The sequence below is a fragment of the Thalia democratica genome, chromosome 1, assembly GCF_965202585.1.
Source record: "Thalia democratica chromosome 1, ktThaDemo2.hap1.1, whole genome shotgun sequence".
In the NCBI taxonomy this organism is placed as follows: Eukaryota; Metazoa; Chordata; class Thaliacea; order Salpida; family Salpidae; genus Thalia; species Thalia democratica.
The window spans coordinates 78,683,644-78,703,455 of record NC_139165.1 but is presented as its reverse complement, the minus strand read 5'-3'; the positions used below and the strand labels follow the sequence as shown (position 1 = coordinate 78,703,455).

Here is a 19,812-nt window from a genome sequence, read left to right as displayed (position 1 = left end):
TTTATTGAACTTGACATTGAGTTTAATAACAAAAACTTAAGATTCTCTTTTGTCATTTTACGAGCAGTTTGAGAAGCTGAAAATTCACTGTTAACATGCCATGCGAAGTTGCTTACGAGTTAAGTAGATAAACTAGTAATTAAAAAAAGTTCAGAATATTTCGGGCTTTCATCAACACCAGAATTTCTATGATATAAAATCATATAATATAAACAGTATTCATACAAGCAAAAAGAATGAAGAATAATTAATGCAAAAACTGCAACAAACAGGCCATACATAAAGTAGATATAAATTATAAAATACTTTTAAACATGAATGATCGAAAATACACAAAATAAGTAATTTATAGTTTAAGACAACGAAAGCCTACGATGTCTGCTTAAATTCACAAAAATACTTATGCATAATATTTATCTTATTGCTACCGCAACAAATCACAACTGCTCGTAAAGCTATAAGCAAAAATTTATACAGATTCTTTATATACTTTAAGCAAACATTATTGGAATTTGTTATGCAATAAGTAAGATTATTAAAAATGAATAAAGCTAATTTTAATTTACGGTTGAGAAGATAATGTTTTTTTTATTAATTTAAATTAATGTAAACTACTGTTCAGAATTTTAACTTGAATAATATAAATTTTACAACAGCACAAACATGTATTTAAACAGTTTTATAATTTCAATAAAAGTAATCCCAAATCTATAAACCACACATAACTATAAATTTAAGGTTAATTATCTTTTATATTGATACATTATATTATTACAAATATAATTCAAGCCATTTATTTTATAGAATATAAAAAATTAACAATAGGATAGTCTTAAGTTTGGAAATTGTTCAAACGGTTTTGAGTTTCTTTAAAAGATTAGCTGTCGATATTTACCGCTGAAGAATCAAACGAAGGAGAAAAATTTCTTACGTGAATCGAAAATCGCAAGCTATTAACAATTTGCAACTTTTTTTATCTTAGATGAAATTTAAAAAATAAATGGTTTTTAAAGCACTTATAACCTCAAACTTAGATATCAAAAGTTGTTTAAGTATTATTATTGACTATATCTCAAGAATATAAAAGTTTAAAGTATAATAATTAATTGTTATAAAAATATTTTAAGGATAATTACTAAACTACACATTAGTCAATTCTAATATAAAAGTTACTTAATACATTATATAACCTCATATGTATAATGTGTATTAGTTAGATATTTCTCGTTTAAAAATATTATTATCTTTAATTGTTTTTTATTTTTGGTTGATAAACTAATATTTTAAATTATAACATATTTATTCAAAATCTTTTTTTTAATAAAATAAACTACTAACTTCATGATGATTAAAAGCGTTCAAACCTCCCTATAGTCTTCGTGGGTCAATTGTTATTTGTCTTCGTAGGTCGGTTCAAAATGCATTGCAAATCTTTGCGCGTTCGACTGTGATGGTATGTTCGGCGGCCGACCGCTTGCACACGGTTCACTTCAACATAAAGTGGAATTTGGACGCTGAGAAGCACAGTGCAAGCTCGTTAGAGTTTCTTAGGGGTCACGGGGTGGATTTTGAAAGGTTGAAAGTTCACGGGTGCGATCAGAAACAGGTTATGGAAAGTTTGAAGTGCATCATGTCCGATAAAAGCAGGAGATGGATCAGTTTTCAGGGGTGAGTGATTTGATATGCTTAGAAAGCAATAATAAATTTTAATGACTTAAAAGCGAAATCTTAGTACAGCTTTGTTTTCTCTTTAACACTTTTAATTAGTTCATACGATAAGTACAGCTTTAATTTCGAATTTTGTCTTTTAATTAACTACATAAACAATTAAAAATAAGTATATAAATTTTTAAAACAAAACAAAAATACAAGTTATATTTTTATAAGTGTTTTTTAACGGAACAAACAGTTTATATTTGTCCTTTAAAAAATAAATAACAATGCGTACCTCATGAAAGCGCTGACGGGCAAAAACCTCCCCGAAAAGGTCGACGACTTCCTGATTCAGGTGGAAACCTACTTTCCCAACTTCCTCGACCTCAAATACCTCGTCACGCACCATTGCCTTCTTACCAACGTCAGGCGGTTCGGATTAACCAAGTTGGTCAGAATTTTCCTCCTGAAAGTTCCCGCTGACGCGCACAACTCGGGTGCTGACGCGGAAATGACGTCATCGTTGTACTTCTTTCTCTGCAGGCGGCTCGGTGACGTGGAGTTTTTCGGCAACCGACTGTGGAGTCTGACTTGACTTGTTTAATAAACTTTTTTGAAACTTTTATTGTGTTTTTTGTATAATAGAATTGTATAATAGAATATATGAAATTAGAAGGGTACTGGTAAAGCATGTAAAAATTTGTTTACAAGATAGAAATAGCTTATGTTCAACTTAAATGTTGGATTTTATTAACATTTAAAATAAATAACACGTTACAAAATATTAAGACATCAAAAAGCTAATAATGTTTAGATTAACATACTTAAATTATTTTGTTGCTAAAACATTTTGCTGCTTACTGTTTGTTAACAGTCAGTATTTCTCCTTTTTATTTAGTGCTTACCAACATTAAATTAAAATCAGCAAAAAACTAAACATTTGTTAGTTTTTCATGAAATTGTATAAAAACAAAACTTATGCATATAGGATTAAGAAACTGTACTACAGCGCCTATTTAATTTCAGTAGCCTTGGCTGTAATTGTTTTTTTCTTTAAACTTTTACATTTCTAAAATCTATCAATATCAGACTCAATATTTAAGAAAATCAATTTGTTATTTACAAAAAATTGGCAACAGTTTATATTTTACATCTTCATTGTAACAGCCACCATATATACCGCAGCAAATAATTGTGTGAAACATTCTGTTAATTATGCATTTTTACATAAAATTATGTAAGAATTCATATTTTTAGTATTTCTTCATTTCCATGTTGAGAAATACTAATAGGTTGAAAAAAAATACTTAGATAAAGCTTAAATGACTAAAGTGATAATATTTATTTTTTTAATTTTGCTATATTCCAAAGGTATTTCAACACTGAAACTAAATTATCGACTAAATATTTTTGGTGTTAAGTTTATTCCTTGATATTTATCATTCTACACATTTTTTGATCTTCATCGTGAATTCCAGAATATCCATTATAAATTTCATAATTATGTCCCCGTAACTTTATAAAACGAGACCCTAGGTGGTTATATAATCAATTTTTTGGGAAACTCTGCTTTAAAATGACTTTTTACAGTTATGTAAGTAATTATTGTGGTAATAATAAGCAAACTAATAGACACATCTATGTGTGTCAATCTTAACGAAAATACATATTTTTTATTTACTTAATTGTATCCTGGTTAAAAATCAAAAACAGCAATTAAATAGTTAACTTTTCAATTTTAAAAAACAACTTATTTTCGACAATAACAATGTATTTTTATTAAAAGTGCAGTTTCTATATTGTTTATAAGTTTCTTAATTAGAAGTTTTTTAATATAAATTTTGTTTTGTAAAATTAGACTTTAAAATGTTGTATATTAACAGAAGGATTAAACTTTTTACTTCATGATGGTAACAAGGACGTATCAATCAAGGATCCAATTCAGGTCAGCAACGGTGTTTCGAGATCAATTGCAATGTTTCAAGGTAAACAACGATGTTTCCAGATGAATACTATATTTTTGTTTTATCGCAATTAAACATACCACAATGACCCGTTAAAACATTTAGTTTTTCTTCCAGTGAAATAAGTTGTTGTTATTGTAACTGGTTAGATTATGTACAGATAAAAATTTCATTCAAGTAGTTTTTTTTTGTAATAATAAATAAACAAACTAGATTTTATAATAGGGAATAAAGTTTCATGTAAACAAGATTTTATGTAAAGTTCATTTTAGAAAAAAATTATTGCAATAAATGTGCCGCCGAAAGTAACTAAATCTATTTTTCAGTGGCCTAAAAATAAACTTTTTAGCTTAGTCCGGACATGTTTAGAATCTAAAGCTATTAAAATGATACAGATAATAGTTATAAAGATCTTAATTTTTTTTTATCCTTACAACCTACAGTTTGTAATAAATAATGTAAAAACAGTGACCGATGACTGTCATTTTCATAATGTATATGATAAATACTCACTTTCAAAAGTGTGTCCACTTGTCGTCTTTTAAATATATGACAAATTTCCACTTATTAAGTTCGTCCAAGTATCTCCTCTTTCAACTTAATGACAAATTTCCAATTTGAAAAGTACATCCATGTACCTCCTTTTAAAATTTAATGACAAGTTTCCAATTTTAAAGTTCGTCCATACGTGGCCTCCTTCATTTTTAAAATTTGTCCATATATCTCCTCTTTCAAATTAAAGACAAATTTCCATTTTGAAAACTTCGTGCAAATGTTGCCCTTATTACATTATAAGACAAATTTACAAATTTAAAAAGAAAACCAAGTGTCGAGAGAACGGTCAATTATTTTAGAAAAAAATTGCATGTAAGAGCTGAAGTATCTGAATGCGTGTTTTATTTTTTTTTTTCATCAGTAAAGTCAGCTTTAGGTAACAAATCTTTTAATAACTGAAAAGGTTAAAGCCGTTTCTACATTTCAAAGTATGCTTTCAATTTGCTCTAAATAAACTCTGAGTGAAGTAACCACGAAACATCCCTTAAAACCATAAAGTATTTGTAAACCTTTAAACGGGAAACACTTTTACCCAGAAAAGCCATTTATTGTCTATGTTTGCCATAACAGTTTTTAGTTTGAGTAGTATATTTAAAAAACATAGAGTTAATCATTTTTTGTGTTAACTTAATTGATCTAGCCTAACGTGAAGTAATTTATTTAAGTTAGACTTATTGATGTCTACTTAAATCGAAAACAAACTTTAATAGTTTTCGTGTTCTCTAATACTGATTGTATTTCTAGTATCCTAACTTATAGAAGACTCTTTTTATATAAGTTCGTATCTGAGCATATGAATTTATTAGTAACTAAACTAATAGTCACTAAACAACAGTCTAAAATACCCGATATTCGATTTTAAGGAGTATTGCATAATTATTCGCTTAATAACTAATTTAGAGTCGAATAGTAAGAAATTACCTAAAAACCCACGCTAGTTAACCAAGTCCTTTAAACTATAGCTTATTAAAGAAAAAAAAGACGCTCAGAATAATTTGTCCTAAGATTTGGTGAACAAAGAACCTTATGGTTACCAAGTCCTACAACACGTTTACCTTTTTCCGTCTTTTCCAGGACAATTTATGGAAATTTGTAAAATTTTGTATCCCATATTTATTTTGTTTGTTAAATAATTTAAAATATTTCCCATTTTTTGTAGCAGAGATGACAAATATATTTAATTTAAAGTCCACTTTATGCTCAATAACTATATCTTACATTTTATATTTGTGTTAATAAGGAAATGCATAATTATCAATACTTCACTAACCGAACAATCTAAGATAACTGTCAAACTTCAGGTGTTTGCTGTCGCTGTTCACTAAACTTCAATTTTACTTATTACTTGGTAACCGATTCAGAAATGTTAAACAATTAAAAAACATAATGCAATTAGTTATTTTATGCCACTAGTTAACTTCTAAATTAAAATTAAATCTAAATAGTTTTAAAACTTATGCAAGACAGTGACCAAGCTTGCTTTGACTGTATCGCCACACGATTCGTTTATGACGAAATTGTACATGTTTTCAATAGCATGAAATTCTCAATTAAATAATACAAATAGTACTTTCAAATAATACGTTCATTCACGATTTAAAACTCATCATATACAAAATACGAGATTCACCGAAATATTTATAAGCGAAATTGTTATATAAAATAAACTTTTATGAAAAAAATTTTACTTTTTGTCAATCATATATTTAATAATTATCAACATTATAAATTAATAAACAAAAAATGGTTCATTATGGCATAATGAAAGTTTATTGTTTAGTTAGGTTTTTAAAATTCATTCTTATAACGTTGTAAAACTACTTACCTCAACTGTATGATAAATAAATAGAAAGAGTATTTACATTAAATGCAATTTTATAAATTAGTTTAACTTAAAATCAAAGCTAGACTTTTAACAAGAAATCTATCTTCTTGTTGACTAAAAGACTTTTCTAAGCCTATTTAGTTGTTTTCAAAGGTTACCCAATTTATTTTCTATTTTAATAGTCAAAAGACTATTTTCTTTAATAAGTCAGACAGAGCATACTTATTTTCAAATTAAAGAAGAATTCTGAGATAGTTTAATTAATACTAATAGTTTAATTTTGACGATGCTTACATGAAACAGTTTTATTTTTGAAAGTGATTTTTACTTAAATGTAAAATTTATTTTAAAATTTACAACAAGTTCAGATCGTTCATAAAAAAATTTTTATGTTTCAGAGACTTCATTTTATTAAGTTATTATATTTGCCAAGTTTGATAACAATATTTAAAAATAAAAAATTTTTGGTTAAAAAAAATAATATATTTATCTTTATATTTAATAAACTTTTGTCATCTTTTGATTTTCTATGATGAGCTATTTGATAATTATATGAATAAAAACATATACAAATTATGACAACTAACAATAAAGAAAAATGTTTTTATTAATACTATTGTTCAAGGCATTCAAAAATTTTACTTTAAATATACAAATAAAATAATTTGACATATGTACTAGAAAACGGTGAAATTAAAAAAAAAATTAGTTAAAATTTATTTAAGTAAATTTATAATTTTAAGTCTTTTCAAAACTATTTAAACAAGCAAATCAATAAAATACGTATATTTGAATTTAAATAGTTTTTTACTAGTAAATAACTTGTAGTTATTAATCTATTAAATATTGTTTAGTAGCACTAAAAAATACTTATGACATTACTCAAACTTTATAAATTGAGTAAATCTATTTAATACTTAAATTTTGTTTTTATTTGACAACATATTCTAATAGATAAATATATTAAGTTTTGTCTCCTTTAAATAATAACAAATAAAAAGTTATACCAGTGCCTTCAAAAATAAGAAATTGCTTTCAATATTTTAATATGATTTTACAACATTCTAATCAATAAGAAAAATAACAAATAAAAAGTTCTCGTTATAAAAATCATTTTAGTTAGACAAACTGTGATTAATTAAAGTATTATTTGTTAAATACATGAGTTTTTTAAAATTTGTTGCTCTTGTTATAACACAATTATAGTAAAAATAAAAAGTATTAACTTGTTTAATTTTAAAGTACAATTTTTTTTATTGTTTGTAATGAAATATAACCAGTTTAAACTATTTATAAACAGTTATCTGATATCCTCAAAAATTAAGCCCTGGTTAAAAATGACCTACGATAAAACGGTCACTTTAGTTTTTGTTTTTTCAGAGCTATAACTTAAATTTTTAAATCGATCTTTGGCAGCCGAGGGGTGAAAATTGGAAATAAATTAATGAAGTTTTTTGAATGTTATTAATATCTTATTTGTAGCCAACATAATGTATTAAAGCTTTTATTTATTAATGTGTTCTTCTCATAAATATTTTCTATAATTTTAGTTTTAAGCAGTTAATTCTAATTTTAATTTAAACACTCTCAAGGTACAACCATAGTTAGGTTTTTGTGTAAAACGTTTGATTACATTTAAAGTGTTTTTTAAATTTGATGTTTTTTATATATTTGTTAGTTTGGTTTTGGTACTGGTTTTAATTAAAAAGTTTAAACATAACTGACTCATTTTCGAAAAAATTTTATTTATTAATTTCGTTTAGCTCTCTTCAGAATAACATTGCTAAAAACTATGAATATTGTAGAGTAATTTTAGTTATATATAATGAATTTGAAAAGTCTAACAAAAAATAGTTACGTCATAAAGTATAAAAGTCTGTTTAGAAAAAGTTTGAAAAATAGAATAGAGCTGTACTGAACTAACTTAAAGTAATTTATAAGACAAAATTGCTAAAACAAAAACATTTAAAATAGTAGAAATTTTTACCTTAAACTAAATTAAATAAAAAGCACATTAAAAAATACGACAATAACGACAACAAAAATAATACTACTAAAGACCCTATTTGTAAAGTTTTAAATTGTAAAAATCTCTTTGTTTGCAAATTTTTGGCTCGCGAGATCTAATAAACAGAGATTCTAGAACTGAAAGATGGTAGGTGTTTCTAGCTCGGGATAGGATTTCAAACCTACTATCCAGGTAGTTCTCGGCACAAACAGGGTTGTTGAGGAGGTGCTGATGAATAGATGACTGTTCACCTTTAGGCTTCACGTCGTCATTAAAAATAAACCTTTTAAGCTTTTTCGTGACATGCTGCTCTCGCCTGACGTGGAAACGTTGAGATGTACGACCTACGTAGTCATTTCCGCAATGACATTTAAATATGTAAACTACATTACTTAAATCATGGGTAGGTGTGGCATCTTTTACGATTCCGTTAAGTTATAACAAGTAGTAGTTTACTACTTGTTTCGAGAAGTACAATGAAGGAGTCAAAGATAAGTTAAGTGGAATTTACATCAAAGGAGTCAAAGTTTTAAGTGGAAAATTACAGAAAGACTTGTGCGTGACGTAGTAAGTAGAGAAGAGAGTGAAAAAATAAATAAGTTTTTCTTAGTGTGTTAAAAGGATGTTTTGGGTTGTTGTTGGGGTTGTTGACGGATTGGCCAAAGGGAATAGAAGCTCTGCAAAGGATAGTAGAATTGTTTGAGTTTTATAAATTATAACCAGCGTACAGTCACTAAGCTTAAGAAAACCTCGAGTCAGTTGTGGTAGAACTTCATCACGTTACTTTATCACATTGTCGTGTTTTGTTTTTAAATGTATATAAATTCACCATTCACTTAAAGTTGTTTTCTAGATACTAGATTATAAATAAGCTCAATACATTAAAGTTATTGATCATTCCATTAGAACGTTTTATAATTATATTAGAATATATATTAGAATATATATTAGAAAGTTTTAATATTAAATATATATATTTTAACTAAGATTTCATGTCGTCCAAACGCTTATCGATGGACGACATAAAACGCATGACGCGGTCGCAAACTAAGGCGAAAAGCAACAATAAGCAATTACCTAACCTAACTACGACCGAGCCATCGGTCAGTGGTTATAATGGCGTCCTCCCTACAAGCACAGATGTACCACCTTTCGATGAAACAGCGAATAGCGGACCGAATGATAGAAATGTTGAAAATAAGGGCGAAGAAGGTAAAAAAACTGATACAGAAGGATTAACTTTTCAGGTCAATACACCAACTTATGACGAAGCTAGAACTTTATTTAATGATCGAATTATACAGGCAAATAAAAAAACAGAAATGGATAAAATACCTTCGACGAAGTTAGAAAATGATCAAAAAAATTTTTTTCAACAGAATAACATTTCGACCCAGGATAATTTAAACATTATTAAGAAAACAGACTATGAAATACAAATAGAAGAAATGAATAAGTTACTCAAGATAAGCGAAGAAAACCTTAGAAGACAACAGGCGGAAGAAGAAATTCGTAAAATAAGGGAGAAAATTTGTGAAAATAATAATAAACTGGAAAATCTGATCACAAGTCAAAACTTTATACATACAGATAATAACATGACGCATCACATCAGTAATAACATGTATGCAAATAAAAACAACTTTTGCGACGAAGATTATATGCAGAACCAAAATATTTATAATAGAAATTTTGATAATATTAACTCAAACCATACAGTATATGGAAAATATATGGAAATGGACAGATTAATAAAAAAATTCAACAGAATAGAGAAAGTAAAAAATCCTAGAGATGTATTGGGGTATTTCCAGGAAGAATTTCATCGACTTAACATACGTGATGATTACGTGAAGTATAACATACTTATCGAAAAATGGCCAACTGAGGATGTTTCGAATTTTTATAGATTAGTGGACAGGGAACATCGAAACTTCGAATCATTCTGTGATTTTTGTGTTAATAGGGACGACTCTCTGAGCGATATTCTCAGTAAGGTACCACAATATGATGCTTCTACCCCGTTTGGTGTATTCCTCGCAGATGCAACTAAATTCGCAGAAAGCAGCAAAGTTGACCGCATAAAATTTTTCTGCTACTACTTAAGTCCACTTTCATTGAAAACAAAAATCAGAGAAAACTTTAATGAAAACTATGATATCTTCAAGAGAAGGACACAAGGTATTTGGAATTGTCAAGAGGAAAAAATACCTTCCAATCCGGTAAATTATGATAGTACGCCACGAACTAATCAAATTTATAGTACAAATCCTAGAAGGTATAACAATCGAAATATCGGACATAAAAACAATAATTTTAATTACAACAATAACAACAACGGAAATTTTAGACCGTATCGAAATCATCAAATTCCAGATTTTTACTCACACAATAAAAACAATAACAATAATTGGAACTACCAACAAACTAGTGCAAAACCAAATCCGTTTACAAACCAGGGTGACTTATGCTATCAACATTGGCGATACGGAAAGTGGGCTTACTCTTGTAATAGGAAAGATTGTAAGATGAATCATCTAATTGCGAATCACCAACAACAGAAAAGTTGCAACGTTGCTGTTATGCAAACAGACTTAACAAAGGACAAGGAAACTAAGTTATACGACGAAGATAATAAAAACTGCAGTTACAAAGCAATACCAGTGGATAACACAGAAAATAGTTTTGTAAATCAAAAGAGCTCATTAACGGTAAGCATGAAAGGAACGAAAGAGAATGATATTCATGAAAGTACAATGCCTACATGTTCGGGAAATACAGATCAAATAAACAACAATCTAGAAAATATTTTGAAAAAGATAAACGAATTGGTTTTGGACAAAAGTAATGTTCCGGTTAAACAATGCTCAGTTTTAGAAAATAAAACAGAAACAACCGATATAAAAAATCTTCCTAAAAACCTCCTATTCGCACTGGAAAAAAAATCGGGAGTCTTGTTATTAATCGATTCAGGTAGTGAAGTGTCTATCTTACCGAAAATGTTAACTAATGGAATAAATCAATACTTCCAGCCAAAAAGTAAAACAATAAAGGGTTTGGGAAACTCAACCATTTATCCAATAGGGAGTGTAGATGTGGATCTCAGCATTGGAAATATGCTTTTAAAAAAAGCCACATTTTGGGTTACCAAGGAATCGGGGGACTATGGAATTATTGGATTGGATATACTCAAAGCTAACAAACTAATTATTTCACCTCACACTTCCGAAATTCTTGAATACAATTTAAATCGTAAAGCCAGACTATATACAGCTGGGGAATTAACCACAGCTGCTGAGGGACCATGTAAAAAACTCAAAATAACTAGTTACCAAGAGAAATCAGATGACAAAAACAATATAAAAAGCATACTTGAGGAGTTCAAAGAACTTACGATGGAACCAGATTACAATAAACCAGTTAAACATGGACATTCACTTGAGATAAAAGTAAATAATCTAGTACCAAGAATGATTAAAGCACGTAAATGCAACGGAATGAGACGTAAAATAGTTGAGGAAAATTTTAACGATTTAATAATAAGAGGGGCAATGTCAAGAGGACAAGAAGCAATATATGTATCACCAATTACGATGGTACCAAAAAAGGATGGAAAAATAAGAATCTGCATAGATTATACAACCTTAAATGCCCACACAAACCCAATCTCATACCCATTGCCTCGCATTGATGAGCTTCCTGAGTTTATTCCAAATGGGTCAAAAATTTTTTCCTGTCTTGACTTAAAAGAAGCGTACTACAGTCTTCCAATTCACCCAAACTCTCAAAAATATGCTGCTATAATTGCTCATCATGGTGTGTTTATCCCTCATCGCACAACATTTGGCCTCATGAATGCGCCGATGCGTTTTCAGATGATGATGGAAGATATTTTGACTCCTTGCACAGGTTTTGTTTATGTTTATCTGGATGACATACTTGTTTTTAGTGAAACTAAAAAAGATCACGAATTGCATCTTAATAAACAATGAACTTTACCGCAAGATCAACAACAACAGCATCCGAGACAATCCTACGACCGGTTTCGTCCTTATTAGGACTCATCAGGCAGGAATAGTCGCGAGAAACCGCTATTGTGATCTTAAACAAGCGGGCTTAAGTACTAAGTACTGAAGCGTCCGTTTGTGGGTAAAGTTGAAAAAATGACACAGCTATATCATTCACAGCTCAACGTCTCAGACATTGTCAGCTTGTTGTGAGATTGTAGTCTGCGCTCGTTTGATCAGTTTTAGCCAATATTTATTTATTTATTTTTAGCTGTGTCATTTTTTCAACTTTACCCACAAACGGACGCTTCAGTACTTAGTACTTAAGCCCGCTTGTTTAAGATCACAATAGCGGTTTCTCGCGACTATTCCTGCCTGATGAGTCCTAATAAGGACGAAACCGGTCGTAGGATTGTCTCGGATGCTGTTGTTGTTGATCTTGCGGTAAAGTTCATTGTTTATTATCGATGGCATAAAACATCTCAACATTGTTGATGATGGCCGAAATAAATATTGGCTAAAACTGATCAAACGAGCGCAGACTACAATCTCACAACAAGCTGACAATGTCTGAGACGTTGAGCTGTGAATGATATAGCTGTGTCATTTTTTCAACTTTACCCACAAACGGACGCTTCAGTACTTAGTACTTAAGCCCGCTTGTTTAAGATCACAATAGCGGTTTCTCGCGACTATTCCTGCCTGATGAGTCCTAATAAGGACGAAACCGGTCGTAGGATTGTCTCGGATGCTGTTGTTGTTGATCTTGCGGTAAAGTTCATTGTTTATTATCGATGGCATAAAACATCTCAACATTGTTGATGATGGCCGAAATAAATATTGGCTAAAACTGATCAAACGAGCGCAGACTACAATCTCACAACAAGCTGACAATGTCTGAGACGTTGAGCTGTGAATGATATAGCTGTGTCATTTTTTCAACTTTACCCACAAACGGACGCTTCAGTACTTAGTACTTAAGCCCGCTTGTTTAAGATCACAATAGCGGTTTCTCGCGACTATTCCTGCCTGATGAGTCCTAATAAGGACGAAACCGGTCGTAGGATTGTCTCGGATGCTGTTGTTGTTGATCTTGCGGTAAAGTTCATTGTTTATTATCGATGGCATAAAACATCTCAACATTGTTGATGATGGCCGAAATAAATATTGGAATTGCATCTTAGAAAGGTGCTTCAAACATTACAAGATAGTGGACTGTATTTGAACGCTAAGAAGTGTATAATAGCAGAATCAAAAGTAGACTTTTTAGGACATTCAATTGGAGCCGATGGTATAGGTGTCATGGATAGCAAAGTGGAAGCAATTATTAATTTACCGAGACCAACAAATAGAAAGGAACTAAAAAGATTCATCGGTTTAGTCAATTATTATTACCATCACATTCCAAGATTATCTGAAATCATAGCACCACTTAACGAATTGTCTGGAGGACCCAAAGCTACTAACAAAAAACCACTAACACTAAATCAGTTCCAAATTAAAGCATATAAGGATACATTGAAGGTGTTGGCAAAGGCAGCAACCTTAGCTTATGAAGATCACAATAAGCCATTAATATTATACTCAGACGCATCCGAAACTCATGTGGGGGCGGTGTTGGAGCAGGAAGGAATAGATGGAAATAAAAGGCCTCTTGCGTTCTTTTCAAAAAAACTTCCTAGCCTTAAAAGATATAGATCTACTTTTTATAAAGAACTAAGGGCTCTGTATTTAAGTTTGAAACATTTTCAAAGTAGGATAATTGGTCGTGAACTTATTATTAGGACCGACAGTCAGTCAGTAGAAAAAGCAATCACAAATCCAATTAAAGATCAGTCACCAATGGAACAACGTTACATCGCGGCAATCAAGGAGTTTAACCCTTTTATAAAACATATAGCTGGTGCCGATAACATAGTAGCCGATATATTAAGCAGACCACCTCATAGCACATCCATGCACATAGCCCTACAAGATAACGATCCAGACTATGTTCATAACTCAAACACAGATTTGAGCTGTTCTGACACAGATGATGATCTGACTGAAAATGAAGAAGAGTTAATAACAGCGGCATCATTAAATAAGTTAGAAATAGCCCAACTTCAAAAAAACGAACCTTTATTATTAAAGAAAGCAAAAGAATTAAAAAAGGAAATAAAATATGTGGGATCGGAGGACTTAGCAGTAATCCAAGAAGGAGATAACCAACGTATAATCTTACCCTCGAAATTACGTTTGACAGCATTTGAATTAGCTCACGGATATCTACATTTGGGAGTAGAAAGATCTATAATAGCGACTGCAAAGGATTACTGGTGGCCAACTTTGAAGACTGACATAAAATATTGGTGTAAGAGCTGTGCCGAGTGCCAAGCTACTAAAACTTTTAGACACAATAGACCTAAAATAGGTCTGTATCCAAAAAATACAGAACGTTTCCAATTTATTCATGTGGATCTTATTGGTCCAATGAATGTAATTTCAGATGATAACAAATATATTATGACTATCAAAGACAGAGGTACCGGATTTTTGGTTACTTCACCTTTACCTAATAAGAAAGCTCAGACAGTAAAAAATGTGCTGATACAATCGTGGTGCGGGATTTTTGGAGTACCACAAGTTATTGTCACAGACAATGGATGTGAGTTTAATAATAGCCTTCTCAAGGAAGTATTCCAACAATTAGGTATAGACCATCGATACGTACCACCTTATAGTCCGGAAAGTAATGGTTTTGTTGAAAGACAACACAGAAGTATTAATGTTGCATTAAGAACGTTAGTCGATAAAGAAAAATGGTCTATGCTCTTACCTCTGATAACTACATCCATTAACAACTCGTTTATTGAAGGGAATCTGTTTACTCCGTCGCAATTAGCATTAGGAACGTGCACAAATATAAGTGGTAGGATATTTTTCAACAAGGTCAGCAACAACCATAAGGAGATTGACACTTATGAAACAAATTTCTTCCTTCATACGATGTCGAATGCATATAGAAAACATAAATGCTACACAGAAAAGCATACTTATTATGAGCCTGGTCTTTTTGACTGTGAGAAAGTGTGGATTCGAAAAAAGAATAAATCACATCTGAGTGCACAATATCACGGCCCGTACCCAATACTTTCTTATTCCGATCACTCCATGATCATAGAAAAAAATGGTAAACCGATAAAAGTCTCATTAAGAAACGTAAAAGGGTATTTCCCTCGTGAGGAACTCGACGCGGAGGGTAACAAATTGGGACCTACGGCTGCATACAATTTGAGGGAAAGAAATATTGAACTAAACTACGCAGATATAGACACTACCACATACGATGAATCCGATTAAAAGTAAGTTTTGAATTGAGAGTAAAAACTAACATTAATCAAATTGACATGTTCAAAATATTTTATTCGTACAATATTGTTTTAGTTAGCATGATATATAAAAATAGTTTTAATATTAAAGCATAGCTGTGTGATTCGTTACAATAAGCAATTGAGTGCGAAATACTTATTTATTAAGATTTTTTTTTGTGTTAATTTAGTAAGGCCTGTTTAAGCCTAAACAAACGATTGTAATCAACTTGTTGTGTTACTTTTTCATCTTATTGCATGTAATTAATTTTTTTTATTTTTTCCATATATAATAATAAAAATTTTTAATAAAAATAAAATAAAATAAAATAAAAATAAAAAATATAAAAAAATAATAAAATTAATAAAAATTTCCAAAAATCATAAAACTTATAAAAATTTTTTTTTTTTTCTGCACCCATTTTAATTTTATTTAGAATAATGTATTATATTATGTATTAACAGTATTTATAAATCTTGTATCGATGTTACGAGTATAAAGCATCGATGGGCATGAGTAAATAAATATTGTTTCAGATTTTATTTAACATATTATATAAATCATTAAGATGCTATAGCTTTCATTTAACACCTTTGTAATATAATATGAAACTTTTTGTCAATAGAAATTAGTAAAGCATGAGAATAAAATTTAGCTTCTGAATAAAATTTGTTTTTTAATAAATTTTGTTAATAAGTGCAAACGAATATTTTAATATTTTTAATATGCGATGTTATACACAAAGGATTTGTATTCGAAATTGTGACATTTAATTAACATGGGAATATAATTAGTGAAACAAATTTTTTAAATTTTTTGTAGGATTTTGAAAAATAAATGTTTTTTATTTTGTTTTATTTTGTAATAATATTCCCAGCTGATATTATTTAGTATAAATTTTTAGCTTGTCGGCGAATAATTGATTAATATTTGTAACTATTTAGATAAATAAAATATAATAAAATTAAAAAAAAAAAAAAAACGCGATACTTAAAATTAGAAATTGTTAGATTAATGAAAATGTTTACACAAAACTTTTTAAATTAAAATATTTAAAAAGTTGTGGCATGAATTTATTTTGCCAGCACTTGGATCATTTAAGAAGCTAAGAAAACTTGAGTGCTTTTATTAAGTTAAACTTTTCAACTTATTCAAAATTGAATTAATCAAGTATAGGAGTCAAGGGAATTCAATTGAACAAGAAACTGAAGATAATTAAATTTTTATCAAGTAGTTACAATTTTGATAGAAGATATTTAAGATTTTTTTCTTTTGTTGTGATCATATATATCTGCTTTTCAAGAAACATTTATAAAAAAAATCAACTGAAAGGAAAGCTCAGACTTCAAAATTTTTTTTTTTTAGTTACATTAGAATTATATGTAGCATACTGAGATTTTTTTTTTTTTTTTTTTTTTTGTGTTTTGTTAAATATGTATTATAATAGTAAAGAGTTAAATATTATTATTTTATTTTTTTTATATTATTACATATTTGTAAGGAAATCTCACTACTTATCTTAACTTAATTGTTAGGGATTTTAAAAATGTTTTAATCTATGATAAATTATAGTACCATAATTTAAATTCTTGAGTTGCGAATAATAATCAATTAATAAAGTACGCGTTGTTTTACAACACGTCAATTTCATACTTCAATAAGGCAGTAGTTTTTACTTTTATATCAACTTTTATCCTATCGTATCGTTGGGCCTAAAAGGAGAACATGGAAAACAAAATTTTGGTGGATAAACATTTTTACGTATTTGTTTGTTGGCCATATGAAGCTTTATGAAGTATAGAAAATGGACAGCAGAGCTTAACACTATTTTTAGAAAATCTATTCTAGAAATTGGGAGAGGTCAAATACATTACTTTTCTTATCGTTGGACCTAAGTTAGAACATGGAAACTAAATTATGCAGAGCCACAGTAGACTTAGCGGGAAATAGTATTAAATAGTCGATAATGAAACATTTAGGAAAATTTAAGCGATCGACAGGAAGCAGGACAACATCTAGGATACTTATTGATTCTGCGCGTGAGGGAATATGAAAGGAAGGTCACGATGCAGACGAGTAGGAATAACTTTTAGACCAGTTTTGAAGAAATCTTGTTTCTACATAATTCAGCTCATTCGGAAGAAATCAATTAAACTGTTAGTAACTATTTTATTTTTTCATTATTTAGATAATTTTTTTATATATTTTTTATTATTACTACTTGGTATTATAATTAAATAAACAATAAGTAGAGATGTTGAAATTTTATATTATTAACAAATATATATTGTTTAAATTATAATTTGTTATCCAAAGTTTAAGCTTATATGTTATTGTAGTATGTGGGTTAATTAAAATTGAATACTTTCATTTGAAAAAATAGAGGAACATTATTAGAAACACATTTAAACACATCAAACGTTATCCTGCGTTTTAAAACAAATTACTTTACGAATAATATTAACAGTTATGACTTCATTCAATAATTATTGTTATCAATATAGACTTCAATTCTTAAAACTAGAAATTTTTTTTTTTTTTAATTTTTTTTTGATTTTTTTGATGTGTTGTTAAATTTAACACCGTAACTATAAAATATTGATACGAGATATTAGAGATGATAATAATTAAACAGAACAGAGATAATATTTATAAAATGATTTTTTATATAATTTTGACATAATGTATAGTTAGGTAACTTCGATTTTGCTTAAGTGCAAACTAATATTTATTAGATTCATATTGTTCAAAATAATCAAAACATTTAAATGTTTTTTTTGTTACTCAATATACTAAATTTTAAGTTATTTTATTTTCATATGTTTAGTTGGTAAAATAAAGAATAAATAAGAAAAATATAAAATTAAAAGATAAAAAAAAAAACATAAAAAAAGTTTCAAATATTATTTAATAAAAAAAAATAAAAAAGTTTTGTTGTTTACATTTAACTATTTAACTATGTCATGTATATAATTATGTTGCTATTATTTTTGTTAGTGTGGTTTTCATTAAGAATATAAGAAGTTTAGATTGTTTTACTATATTCAAACTACAATTTGTGTATAATAAACTACACAATACTTATAACTTTAAGAATGTGTATTTTCAAACTTTAAATTATTACGATACAATCTTATAGCCTAACTTTTAATCTTTTTTTAACAACTTGTTTTATTTTAAAGTTTGGAACAACGGAAGGAGTTTAAATTATTTAACCGCACCTGTTTGTGATAAAATTCCCGTCGTATAAAATCGAATTTTCTTAAGATAAAGTTACAGCAATAAAATGTACTTAATCATAAACAATAGGAGTACTGGTTGACAGTTTTTGGAAATTTTCACATGAGAAATTGTTAAAAATAAATTTTTCAAACAATAACAAAATAAAACTTGCTATTTTCGTTTTACAAGCATCTGATAATTTTTTATAGTTACTGTCGTAAAAGTTAAACTTTCTTATCAATTTAAATTTCAGTTGGATTTTATTTTTTTATCGATAAAATCTAAAACATTAGGAGTAAATAACAATTGTAAAATTTTCATAACATCTGGCTTTAATTTATTCAGCATGGCGTTTGACTATAAATCGATAACAAAACAGAATCTAAATATACTATGAAGATTTTCTTACCAAAACACTTCATTTTATTAATTAATTGTCTTATTGTTCTCTTGTAACATAGCATAAAAAAATAAAACTTAATTCAAATTCAATTGATATATTACGTCACATTGTACGGCAAACTTGTAGTTCAATAATTAGCTTTCTTTGTAGTGATTTATATCTATTGATAAAGTTATAATGATAATTCAGTAAAAAGTTAATTAATACATTTAATATTTAATTATTGATTGCTATAATGATACAATAACTATCAAACATATTTCTGTGAATTTAGATTGAAAAACTGTTATCATTTAATTATTTTCATTAAATTAACTAAATAATATAATAAATATTTTGCTTTAATGAACTTATTAATTAAGTTTATTAAAATGAATTATAAAAAAATATAAAGTTTGAGTAGCTTTATCTATTTTTTAACAATCTTGCTTAATGTCTAAAAAAATTCCACTAATGTTGCTTAAAGTGTATAAAAAATAGGTATATAAACTTTTGATTAAAGCTTCACAAGCGGTTGTGATTTGTTTAGGTAACAGTAATGTTGATATTATGCATAAGGCATTCTATGGGTTTGAGCATCGATATAGGACTTTCGTTGTCTTAAACTACAAATTACTTATTAAGTTTATTCTCATTATGTCATGCTTAGTAGTATATTATGATTTATAGTTACTATATGTATAGTCTGTCTGTTGTAGTTTTCATATTAATTTATCTTATTTTTTTTTCGTATATATATATTGTTGATGTTATTTGGTTTTATAATGAAGAAATTTTTGGTTTTTATAAAAAACGCTAAGTTCTGGTCCTTTTTAAATTGCTAA

At 28.4% G+C, this 19,812-nt stretch overlaps 1 protein-coding gene across 1 annotated transcript; it reads left to right on the top strand.

Annotated features, from left to right (window-relative positions):
- The first annotated feature begins 1,951 nt into the window (after positions 1 to 1,951).
- LOC145839779 (uncharacterized) lies at positions 1,952 to 2,248 on the top strand. Its single transcript, XM_082947243.1, has one exon. The coding sequence runs from the start codon at positions 1,952 to 1,954 to the stop codon at positions 2,246 to 2,248; it is 297 nt and encodes a 98-aa protein (XP_082803369.1).
- Positions 2,249 to 19,812: the final 17,564 nt, after the last annotated feature.

Bases quoted from the DNA above. Each gene is read 5' to 3' on its own strand.
- LOC145839779 (XM_082947243.1), top strand. From the start codon at position 1,952: ATGAAAGCGCTGACGGGCAAAAACCTCCCCGAAAAGGTCGACGACTTC.